General features: G+C 44.4%; 1 protein-coding gene across 5 annotated transcripts in view; it reads right to left on the bottom strand.

Moving 5' to 3' along the window:
- ercc6l2 (excision repair cross-complementation group 6-like 2) overlaps positions 1-12,962 on the bottom strand; it is a 198,597-nt gene that overhangs the window by 43,235 nt on the left and 142,400 nt on the right. For all 5 annotated transcript variants that reach the window (XM_041186693.1, XM_041186696.1, XM_041186695.1 and 2 more), the window contains 3 exons: positions 6,897-7,042; positions 6,666-6,761; positions 5,367-5,466 (listed from right to left, as the gene is read on the bottom strand). In XM_041186693.1, the coding sequence (XP_041042627.1) occupies positions 5,367-5,466; positions 6,666-6,761; positions 6,897-7,042 (342 nt within the window). The remainder of the gene's footprint in view (positions 1-5,366; positions 5,467-6,665; positions 6,762-6,896; positions 7,043-12,962) is intronic.

The raw sequence follows: 12,962 nt of genomic DNA, 5'->3' as shown, positions 1-12,962 counted from the left end.
ATGGTGATGCCTTTGAACATCAAGGGGCGATGGTTGGATTCCCTCTTGTTGGACATAGTCATTGCCTGACACTTGTAGGGTGTGAATGTTACTTGCCACTTGTCAGCCCAAGCCTGGATATTGTTCAGGTCTTGCTACATTTGGACATGGACTACTTCAGTATCTGAGGAGTCGTGAATGCAGCTAGAGATTGTGCAATCATCAGTGAACATCCCACTTCTGACCTTATGATGGAAAGAAGGTCATTGATGAAGCAGCTGAAGATGGTTGAGGCAAGGACATTGCCCTGAGGAACTCCTGCAGTGATGTCCTGGAGCTGAGATGACTGACCTCCAACAACCACAACCATTTTCCCTTTGTCCTTGGTATGAGTCCAAGCAGCAGAGAGTTATCCCCCGGATTCCCACTGGCTCCAGTTTTGCTAGGGCTCTTTGATGCCACATTCTGTAAAATGTGGCCTTGATGCCAAGGGCTGTCACTCTCACCTCACCTCGGGAGTTCAGCTGTTTTGTCCATGTTTGAACCAAGATTGTAATGAGGTCAGGAGCTGAGGGCCCTGGCAGAGCCCAAACTGGTCGTCAGTGAGCAGGTTATTGCTAAGCAAGTGCCACTTGATAGCACTGTTGATGACCCTTTCCATTATTTTATTGATGATCAAGAGTAGACTGATGGGGTGGTAATTGGCCAGGTTGGACTTGTCCTGCTTTTTGTGTACAGGACATACCTGGGCAATTTTCCACATAGTCGGTAGATGCCAGTGTTGTAGCTGCACTGGAACAGCTTGGCTTGGGGCATGGCACGTTCTAGAGTACAAGTCTTCAGTACTATTGCCAGAATATTGTCATGGCCCATAGCCTTTGCAGTATCCAGTGCCTTCAGCCTTTTCTTGATATCACGTGGAATGAATCGAATTGGCTGAAAACTGGCATCTGTGATGCTGAGGACCTCCAAAGGAGGTTGAGATGGATCATCCACTCGACATTTCTGGCTAAAGATTGTTGCAAATGCAACTGTCAAATGCAACAATCAACAGTGCTATCAAGTGGCACTTGCTTAGCAATAACCTGCTCACTGACGCCTTATCTTTTGCACTTATGTGCTGGGCTCCTCCGTCATTGAGGATGGGGATATCTGTGGAGACTCCTCCTCCAGTGAGTTGTTTAATTGTCCACAACCATTCACGACTGGATGTGGCAGGACTGCAGAGCTTAGATCTGATCCATTAGTTGTGGGATCGCTTAGCTCTTTCTATCACTTGCTGCTTACACTGTTTGGCACGAAAGCAGTTGTGCGTTATAGCTTCACCAGGTTGGCACCTCATTTTTACATATGCCTGGTGCTGTTCGTGGCATGCCCTCATTGAACCAGGGCTGATGCCCTGGCTTGATGGTAATGGTAGAGTGGCGGATATGCCAGTCCATGAGGTTACAGATTATGTTCAAGTACAATTCTGCTGCTGCTGATGGCCCAGAGCGCCTCATGGATGCTCAATCTTGAGTTGCTAGATCTGGTCGAAACCTAACCCATTTAGCACAGTGGTAGTGGTACACAATACGATGGAGGGTATCCTCAATGTGAAGCCGGGACTTCGTCTCCACAATGACTGCGCGGTGGTCACTCCTACCGATACTGTCATGGAAAGATGCATCTGCGGCAGGCAGGTTGGTGGGGATGAGGTCAGGTATATTTTTCCCTCTTGTTTTTCCCTCACAACCTGCCGCAGACCCAGTCTAGCAGCTATGCCATTTAAGACTCGGCCAGCTCGGTCAGTAGAGGTACTACCAAGCCATTCTTGTTGATGGACATTGAAGTCCCCCAACCAGAGTACACTCTGCGACTCTTGCCACCCTCAGTGCTTCCTCCAAACGGTGTTCAACATAGAGAAGCACTGATTCATCAGTTGAAGGAGGGCAGTATGTGGTAATAAGCAGGAGACTTCCTTGCCCATGTTTGACCCGATGCATGAGGCTTCATGGGGAGTCGATCTTGAGGACTCCCAGGGCAATTCCCTCCCAATTGTATATCACTGTGCTGCTGGTGGGACAGGACATACCCAGGGATGGCCACAATGGCGGATTTTTGCGCCATATTGTCCCATTCCCAACATGTCCCGCCTCATTCATAATGCATTCACGGGAAACATGCCGGATCACTGGCAGGCGGCTCGGATTTGCTTGCCAACCGTGACCTCAGCGCTTCCTCATTCCGGGCGCCATATTTAAAGCGCACCAGAGCGCATGCCTACTTCATGTCTACAGACCAGAACTGCTCCAGGCGACAGATGGCCCCAAAAGCAAAGAAGATGGAAGCCCCCAAACTTACTGATTCCTGCTGGAGGCAGGGGAAGGCCGCCGCAATGTCCTCTACCCTGCTCTGGCCACAGGAGGTCCACCAGAGTCACCAATCTGGCATGGAAGATGGTGGAAGCGGCAGTCAGTGCCACTGGAGCACAAAGGAGGTCAGCCATCTGGTGCAGGAAGAGGATGAATGCTCTCATCTTTTCTGCCAGGGTAAATCAACCACCTCATCACTCTCAGCACAAACATTCACAAACCCATCAGACATCCACAGGGATCCCACACCTCAAGGGGCTACACAGCTAACTCTCACACACACCCTCACATCTCCATCAGGCTCACATCCTCTGGAGCTCATATCTTCAACCCGTCCATGGCTCCCTCACCACACAAACATGCTTTACAGTGCCATATGTCTTACTCACACTCTCTCCATCTGTTTTCATGTAGGGGAAGCTGGCTGACAACAGCAGAGAGAAATCCCAGACATGTCCTAGACTGGCGTGTTTTCCCGCCAGTATAACAGAAAATCTGGCATGGGGGGATGATTCTGGTCAGGCCTTACTTTGCATCCCATTAGCGGGATGCAAAGCAGCTTCAGGCCGGCCTCCAGCAGGATTGGCGTTCCACCATAGCTGACACCATTGGATGATCCCACTGTGCTTTCACGCTGGTGTGAAACCGATTTTTGACCTTCTCGCCATATACAACCATGACGCCCGATGCCTATGGGACTGGACAATTCCGGCCTCTGTGTGTGTGTGTGTGAGAGAGAGAGAGAGGGGGGGTCAGAGTGTGCGTGGGAGGGAGGGGTAAGAGTATGTGTGTGTATGTGTGAGAGGGGTGTGTGTGTGTGAGCGAGAGAGGAAGGGGTGAGAGAGTGTGTGTGAGAGGGGTGAGAGCGTGTGTGTGTGTGAGAGAGAGGGGTGAAAGCTTGTGTGTAAGTGTGTGTGAGAGAGAGAGAGAGAGGTTGTGTGCATGTGTGTGTATAAGAGGGGGTGAGACAGTGGCTTGAATTTTACTTTTGGCGGGTGCGTGCAATTGGCGGGTCTGGGAGCGGTTGGGAAACGGACCCCCAACTGTGATGGGCCCCCAACCGCGATTTCACACTGGTTGGCCAACTAACGCTGGGAAGAGGGTGCGCGACGACATTTCCGTGGGTGTGGGTGAGCACCATGAGAAAGCTGCCTGAAAGCAGACAGCTACCTCAGGGAGTGGCAGACCTCAAAATGCTAAAATAAAGGTTTAAAAGCTGCAAAAAAATGTCCACGCGTCATAATCAATCACCTGAAAATATAGCTGATAAAAATGCTGTCCACGTGTATTTATTTTTATTTTGTTTCATAACGGAAATTTCATCCCACCCTTGGGTGAGGTTTTATGAAAAGTGCAAAGGCCGCCTGGCCTATTTGCCCGTCTGCCAACCGTAAGGTTGGACAGGGCATGAAAAATCAGAGACAATTGCGCTGTTAATGGACTTAACTGCCCTCTTAATTGTCAGCAGGCATGCTTCTGACTTCTGCATGTGCCTGCCGAGCGAAATATCGTGCGAGTGCACAACGACATCAGGACGCTGGCCCGATCAGGTCGGGTGCGCGCATACCCGCGGGACCTAAAATTCAGTCGTGTGTGTGTGTGTGTGCGCGCGAGAGAGAGAGGGGGTGAGAGAGAGTGTGTGTCTGTGTGCGTGTGTGTGTGTTTGTGAGAGAGCAAGAGGTGAGAGCATGTGTATGAGAGGGGTGAGAGTGTGTACACGTGTCAGAGAGAGGGTGAGTATGTGTGTGTGTGAGAGGGGGTGAGAGTGTGTGTGTGAAGTGTGTGCATGTGAGAAGTGTGTGTGTGAGAGAGAGAAATGAGAGCGTGTGTGTCTGAGAGAGAGAAAGGGGTGAGAGTGTGTGTCTGTGTATGAAGGAGAAAGGGGTGAGAGTGTGTGTGTGTGAGAGAGAGAGAAAGAGAGGGGTGTGTGAGAATGTGTGTGTGAGAGAGAAAGAGGTGACAGTGTGTGAATGAGAGGGGTGAGAGTGTGTATGTGCGTGTGTGTGAGTGTGTGAGAGAAAGGGGTGACAGTGTGTGTCTGTGTGTGAGGGAGAAAGGGGTGAGAGTGTGTAAGTGAGAGAGGTGAGAGTGTGTATGTGCGTGTGAGAGGGTGTGTGTGTGTGTGTGTGTGTGTGAGGGGGTGAGAGTGTGAGTGCATGTGTGTGTGTGCGCGAGGTGTGTGTCCGTGTGAGAACTGTGTGTGTGTGTGAGAGAAGTGAGAGTGTGAGTGTGTGAGAGAGAGAAAGGGATGACAGTGTGTGTCTGTGTGTGAGGGAGAAAGGGGTGAGAGTGTGTATGTATGTGGGTGGGGTGAGAGTGTGTGTGTGTGAGAGACAGAAAGAGAGGGGTGTGTGTGTGTGTGTTTGAGAGAGAGAGGTTTGTGTGTGTGTGTTTGTCTGTGTGAGTGGGATGGGGAGGGTGTGTCTGGCTCATTTCCAGTCTCAGGATTCTCATTCACCCTCACCCCCACGCACCAACAGGTACTCTCACCCACTCTCACAGTGGGTGAGGGTGAGTGAATGAGCACCCTAGGGACTGAGAGTGAGCTGGACAATCACACTCACCCTTTCAAACTCTAATGGTTGTTTTTATGTATTAATCATTGTTAAAAAATTGTCAATTTATTGTTGTGATTTTTTTCAGTTCATCGTTTCTTTTCATATGTTGTTTGTTTAAAATTCATGTTTAATGTTGTGCCAAACCTTATCTTTCCGAAATTTGCTATCGACATCACCGAGTGTGAGAAAAATTGAAATGTGGCGCCCCCCCCGTCACATGAAAAGGTTGGGCAAGCCTGTACTAAATCACTGAAAAACTTTTACTAACCCAATAAATCCAGCAAGGAGGGTTTACTTTTATAGGGTTATCAGGGGTCATTTTGTTATATTTTTATATACTTAGAACATCTGAGGGAAAAGTATACTCAGCTGATCAACAATTTAAATTGGCCTGCTTAGAAATCCTTCAGAAAGAATGAATTATTAAGAAGCAGATGAAAAGTTGAGAAATATTGAGCACCAGTTAATTGCTCACCTGCTTGTAAAGCTGGCGCAGATACATGATCTCCTCAATCGTACCCAATGAAATTAGTCGGAATACTTTAACATCTCTGCATTGACCGATGCGATATGCTCTACAGGGGTGGGAAAAAAATGATTTGTTGAAGTCAGAAGAGTAGTTATGTTGTTGCCACTCATAACCAGTCAAGGATAAAGAGATATACTTTAGCAAGTCAGTAAATGAGTTTCACAAATCTTTATATCAGTAAATATTAGAATAACAAATATTATTTACAGTATTCAACAGATCAAAGTCAGAGGTAAATTGAATTTGCAAGGTGTGAAAATGGCCTGATTAAAAATACTTGGTGGAAAACTGATTTAAAACACAAAAAGAACAGGGTGTTATTCACATATGTTGCTGCCCACTTGAATCGGGCAGAAAAATAAAAAGCAGTCTGCCTACTGGGTGGTGAAAACTGAGTGACTTGGAGGCTGCCTGCTGCCACTCTGCCAAATAGTGGAGGGCATTTCAGCAAGGTCTCATGGAAGGTGTTTGAGCCAAGGCAGCATAGGCCTCTTCCTCCTGCAGACCAGATTTAACTGAGGCTGCTTAGTTGTTGGTTAATAGGGTCCTGATTTTCACGTGTTAATGAGGTTCCTGCCTACAGCAGATGCCTTGGTCTCCTAAAGGACCCAATTAAGGTAGCAGTGGGCAGCAATTGAGTGGCAAGTTTTCTGAGGTAATTTGAACTAAGCAGCTGCACAATTCCGCAGGGCATAGTGGATTAAAACCGCTCCCTATGAAATTTGTTTTCAATCTGCTATCCCCCTACCCTCGGAGGTGCAAAAGGGGATCCCAGTGAGATTGTGAGATCATAAGATTTCAGAATTCCTGAGCATTTGTTGAATTACTAACACATTATTTATGTACATCAATAAAACACATTTTCTGCACCAATAATACTGTTTGTCTTTGAACACCTCATGCTGTCTTTTAAATGTGAAAATTGGGTTCATGTGAACGTGTCAAATTTACGGGGCTGGCTGGGGTGGAGGGTGGGTCTTCACATGGAAGAAACCATTGACCTAAGGTAATCTCATTCATGGACTTTCAAGATCATTATTTTTCATTACAAATTCATTAAGGTTGGTTGTTGCTACTGATGGAAATAAGTCTGCTTGTTCTAACAGATGAGCAGTTGTCATTGCGGCCATAATTATGTGGCAACTAGTAGCTGGCAGAATGCAAGCTTTAGGATGCCTGGGAGAAGAATAGTCCTTAGGGAAACATAGTAGAACACAAAAATGGAAGAAAAATGTGATCACATACCTATCAATAGCTTGCAGATCATTAGCTGGATTCCACGTTGGGTCAAATATCACAACAATATTAGCTCCAACAAAATTTAGCCCTAAGCCACCAGCCCTGTGATGAAACAAAAACAGAGATATAGTCAAGCAACAACAAGTTAAACAGTAATGATCTGTTGTCTGTACAGTAATTTACTTTTTAAAAGAAGTAACTTAAAAAATTGCACAATCTGCAAATTCTACGTCTTACATTGTGGACACTAAGCAAATGTTGATGTCTTGTGTACTGTTGAATTCCTTCACTATTTTGATCCTCTCCTCTGTCTTGGTTTTCCCATCAAGTCGTCGGTAATCCAATCCAGTTGACATACAGTATCTCTCCAGCACATCCAAAAGCTGATGGAAGACAAACATTTTACACAAACTTGAAGTAAGCTCAATCAATTCTCCACATTGTCCACTTCCTGTTCAGACTGTGAAGCAACTCTCCAATGCCTAACTTTAAATCCGGTACAGAATTAAATTCTTAATTTCAAACATTTTGGATTTACAGCGCCACAATGTAGTTTTGATGTACGATAGAGTTGTTTTTCTATTTTTCCCCCCATATTGAATTAAATTTGTCTTTTCAAAAGGTTTCATGCTGTAAACTGCAATTGCCATTAAAGATCCATTCTCCAGTCTTTGGCTGCACTCTGGAATTAAGTGGCTTGACTCACTTGTTCTGCTAGGGGCAGATACTGATTTACTTTGTGAATCTTGCTCTTGCTAAAAGATTTCTGAGCTATTTCCTCCCCCAGGTCTAATGGAAAAGCAAACAAGGGCGAGTGGCAGCAGGTGACTCATGTAGTGCCACTTCAGCTGAGGAAAATTTGGAGCAGATTTTAGAGAAAAACCATCTATACTCAAAGGGTAGATTTACCTTCATTCATTAAAACTCACTCCAAGTTGAAGCATGTTTTCTGGCTTTCCAATTATATCAAATGTTTTGTTAAAAATGAGCAAAAGGGAAATATAGATTAGGAAGAGTGAAAAAAAGTATGCAATAATTTAGAATGCAAGATAAAAACACAAGTTGGGGATTATTCAAAACACAATTGGGCACGACGATTGGTGAGTTATGTACTCAAGGAATGAGATTTGATTGTCTGGATGACCCTTTTTGGATGACTCTTATTTTACTTCTGTTTTTAAATGCAGCTGAAAAGCTGTTTTGACATGGATTGGACGATTTTAACAATCTGTCACTGATGTTCAGGTATGGAAGGAGGTTTAAAATAATAAATTAAATCACATTTATATGTCTGCATTATGCTTGAAGACATTATTCGGTAGGAAAAAAGAAATATATATGTAATAATGACACTAGCTCTTGAAAATGCTGCATATGTAGAATCACAAACTAGAAAATAATTGATTCAGATACGTTATAAAGTTTATATTTTCTTCTCGAGATGAGGCGCTTGTAAAACATCATCAGACATCCTGGAATAAAAATGGGAAATCAGATACCAGAGGAGGGAATTATGTTGCAAACTATTTGATACCTGCAACGGGAATAGTCAAAATGAGTAGCTTTTGACTCAAGAAATGGAGTCACAGAGAATGTAGTAAATCTTAAAATAAAAATTGCAACCACAAAGTTAAAAGAATAAGCACAGAACTTTCTGGAGCTGAAATCCTTACGATGAATATAATATCAGCTCTTAAAGCTTGCCACAACCAAGCAAATTACTTTGCAAAGCTTGCATTTTACTTAATCCACATTGGGGCATAGACTGATTTGGAAAATGGTCAATGGGGAGTATGTTTCCTTTCAAACCAGGATCACTTTGCAAGGACCAGTTGTCAAATTGTAACTGGAGATACAAAGGCTGAGAATTAATGACAGGGAAGGGTTTTGATAGTGTGGATGTGGAGAAACTGTTTCCACTTGTGGGTGAGTTCAGAATAAGGGGGCATAAATGCAAGTTATAATCAAATGAAGAACTTGGGAGAAATTTCTTTGCAGAAAGAGTGGTGAGAATGTGGGTAGCTTTGATGCATTAAGAGGCAGTTTGATGATGCATACATAAGAGGGAAGGGAACAGAGGAATACAAGATCAAGCTGGAATGAGGTGATTAGAATGGGGGGAATAGAGGGGGAGTTGTGTGGAGGATAATTACTAGCATAGACCAATTGGGCCAAATGGTCTGTTTTTATGCTTAGGTTCTATGTATTAGATTCATATAAAACTCCTCCATAAGATAGAATTTTAACCTGCACACTAAGTGCTTCTTGGCATTGAAATGCAATAAAAATATAGATATTGGAAGTCTGTCTGCCTACATAATATCTGAAATTGCTGAAATAGATACTCATAAGTATAAGATATCTCTGTAAAAACATAACTTTACTTTTGAAAAGAGTAACTGAGATTTCTTTTTTTAAAAATGATTCAAAGAGATGATTGGATGGCTGTATGCCTAAAATAACTCCATGTTAATAAAAGCAAACAGCCAGTTAATGTGGATAACTTTCATTTCTTCCCCTCAATGCTCTCCCTCATGAACACTGGTTCCTGCCAGCAATCCTCTAATTTTAAAATAGTCTGTTCCTCAAGTATAACTAATTTTTAAGAAAACTATGTTCTCACAACACTGGGAAGTAAAGTTAATTTTGATCAACCAAAATTGGAACAATATTACAGCATTTACATTTTATGGATTTTCAGGCAAGAATTCATTGACAAGTGCAAATAAAGTGGAAACTGCGTTAATAAAAGCAAAATACTGTGGATGCTGGAAATCTGAAATAAAAACAGAAAATGCTGGAAAAACTCAGCAGGTCTGACAACATCTGTGAAGAGAGAAACAGAGTTAATGTTTTGAGTCCGTATGACTCTTCCTCAGAGCAATGTTCTTCAGGAAACTTATTTTGCTGAATAAAGTTTTTACTGTAGAGGTAACGCCCCAATTTAATTTTACATTAAAACTATCATACCCATATGATGCAACATCCCAAGTCAGAACTTTTAAGAACTGTAACTAAAGTCATACTTACAACGGCAATTATGGATCTCAATAGAAAATACAACCACCAAATCCCACACTAAGTTCTTCAATTTGTATCTTGTTCCCAGCTTCAGTTTTACTTCTGAGGTAGGATTCACAGGAGGGAAATTTGGTGATATTGCTATATAAATTAGCACCAAGTTTACACTTGTACATGCATCAATGTCATTTACTTTGAACTGAAAAATTAGATCATAAAACGCCCTGTGGCTTCTTTAAAAAAATAATCACCTTTCCCTTTGATTATGCTTTACTCAGTGAAAATTAAAATTTTATAATGTGTAAGTCAAACACAGCTGTTTAGTACTAAAGCTAAGGTTGAGTGTATGTGGATATCGTAACTTAAAATACTTACGCTAAAAACATTTATCTGCTAAAAATACTAGGAGGGTGAATTATCATGAGAGACTTGTTGATCCATCGCAACTTTGGTACAAAATCCAAAAAAATGGTGCTTTTGATGCTCCTCCAAAGTTACGGCAGACGAGCAAGAGAACCCACAGAAATTCAGGCATAGTAATTTTACACATCACGAGTTTACACCGGGATTGTGAGGTTGGGGTGGAATCGTCCCAGATTTGCACTAAGTGCCGATAGTGGGCGGGTACAATGACGTTTTCCCCACTGGCTGCGTTGGTGGGTTTTCACGCTGTATCGTCCCAAACCCGCCAGATTATTTATGCATTCCTGGGAAACACACTGTTTCCATGGCAGGCAGGCTCCAGTTCACCTGCCATGCTGTCACCTCACTACTTCATCAAGCCAGGCACCACACTTGAAGTACAGCCGCGCTCAGTGCTTCCAGCCTAGGACTGCAACAAGGGATATGTGACCCCGAAAGGCAAGAAGACTGCAGCCCTCGAGCGCCCTTTGGATGCCATGGAGCCCTGCTCTGATGTCCTCTACCACTGCTCTGGTTGCAAGAGGAGCAGCTACCTTACCTCCTGCTTGGTAGGCAATGGCAGTGGTGATCAGTGCCAATGCTACACAGAAGAGGTTGGCCATCCAATGCAGATAAAGGATGAACGATCTCATCCGTGCAGCCAGGGTATGGCATCCATCTCAGTACTTTAAACTCACACACTCAAGCCCATCGCACGTTAACTGGCATCTTGCTCACTGCCAGCTCAAGGGACATCAACACCCATTCTCACACACCCTCACATGTCCATCTGGCCTCATCTCCTCTGGGGACTGCCTCCTCAGGCACCAGCATCTTGAGGTTACTTGCACAGGTCAAATGTGACCCCCTAATACACCCTGGGTTACCCTCCTTCCCTAGTATAGCCCTCGTCCTGCTGCCTCTTCCCTTGCCCAAGGCCACTTCTCTCCCTTCCCCAAGCAAGACTTTGCCTGCAGCTGTTGAAAAGCCACCACATATGGCTGATCTGGTAGATAGAGACCTACCTGTGAGCCCTCTTAAAAGTGATGTGGTACTGTCTGTGAAGCCTGGTGCTGATAACTGCGAGTGCTGACCAAAGCAAGGTAGGCAAACAAACCTTGAAGTCCCAAGCGAAACGCAGCCCACTAAGCGCAGATCGCTTTTGGGGTGTGAAACACGTCAGCGTGCTTTCCCACCGACGTGGACGGACGATCCAGTAGGGGGAGGAGGGGGGTCGATTCTGGCGGGCAGGCCTAATGATATGCTGATACATTACAATGAGGTTCCTGACGTCTGATGGTGGGGAACGTGCTGAGCGGATGATCGCGAACTGGTTTCATGCTGTCGTGAAACTGATAGCGCAGTATTGTCCACTCACACCACCGAACACATCAGCGCCAATGGGCACAAAAAGTCCTGGCCTAGGTTTTCTGATCCTGGTGCAAACATCAGCTGGGGTCAAACATCAGAAGCTTTTCCATGCCATGATTTTCAACCCTTAAATGTAATCATTTACTGTATGTCCTCACTTAAGGTTGTGTTCCTGAAAATCATGACTTTAAGTGAAACAACTTTAAGTGAATCGTGGGTTCCCACAGGAATTAATGTTAAAGTCGGAGTTAGGTTACTTTGGACATTCCTTGTCCAGAAAAACTAATGTACAAGTTGAAATACAGTACCGTACAAGTGCTTTCCTAGCTTGAGTAACTTGCAAAATAAAATAAATCATAGAATATAACAAATATTATGTAAATTCAAATTGGATAACACTAAATCACCCAAAGAAGCCCTGAGTAGCACAGCTTCTGTATCTCACCTACAGCACTCCTGAAACTCAGCTCAACTTTTTGCTTGCTTTCCTTTCTCCCTGTCTCTGTCTCTCCTCTTTCTCTCCTTTCCCACCCTGTTTGTCCCTCTCTCTCTCCTTTCCCGTTCTGACTTTTGACCCAGCAACAGTGAAGGAATGACAATATATTTCCAAGTCAGGATGGTGAGTGACATGGAGGGGAACTTCCAGGTGGGTGTGTTCCCATCTATCTGCTGCCATTGTCCTTCTAGATAGTAGTGGTCGAGGGTAGGGAAGGTGCTGTCAAAGGGGCTTTGGTGAATTCCTGCAGTGCATCTGCTAGATGGTACACACTGCTGTTACTGTGCATCGGTGGTGGAGGGAGTGAATGTTTGTGGATGTGTTACCAATCAAGCAGACTGCTGGAGCTGCACGCAGAGTCACCTCTCCCTCCTTCGCCTCCTCCATTGCATTAGGACCCTGACAAAGGCAGCATTGAGCCCTACATCCATATCAGCTTTTGCCTTCTCTCTGGAAGGAAACATTGAAGACATTAATGATTCAAGAGGCATGAAAATGAAACTCAGACAATGAACGTTTAGAAACTGTAAGGATCCATAGTTTTCCTGCCCTATTTGCATGGTGGCATGGTCACTGAGACACTAGCACACACATTGAGGTGACGAAGATGGCATTGCAGTTATGTAACATCTTGAGCCCTGAGTGGGGTGCTAAAGTTTAATTGAGATATGAGACCCAACCTAGCTCTGTGCTCCAATCTCTGATGTGGCACATTAATGACCAATCAGTTGCCCGTGGTCAATGTGTGGATGCCCTTTGGCCCGTTAGGACTGTCAAATCTGGTGAACATGTGACAGGCTTTCATTGATGGAATGCCATATATGATACAGCTGTGCCGCCTTCACTATTGCCTGCATTCCCAAATTCTACGTTCTTATGTGTTATTCTTGAGATGTAGCGACTATATGTGTAGCTGCTGAGTTCTGAGTAGCCCTTTAACAGTGCGAATGAAGGCACTGGCTTTCAGTGGCTTTCATCGCAAGGTCACCTTCCTCCTTTCTTTCTAAGCAGAC

This window comes from Carcharodon carcharias, chromosome 4 (assembly GCF_017639515.1).
Source record: "Carcharodon carcharias isolate sCarCar2 chromosome 4, sCarCar2.pri, whole genome shotgun sequence".
Taxonomy (NCBI): domain Eukaryota; kingdom Metazoa; phylum Chordata; class Chondrichthyes; order Lamniformes; family Lamnidae; genus Carcharodon; species Carcharodon carcharias.
Note: the sequence above shows the minus strand (reverse complement) of the source record. Positions and strands in the feature narration are given on the sequence as shown.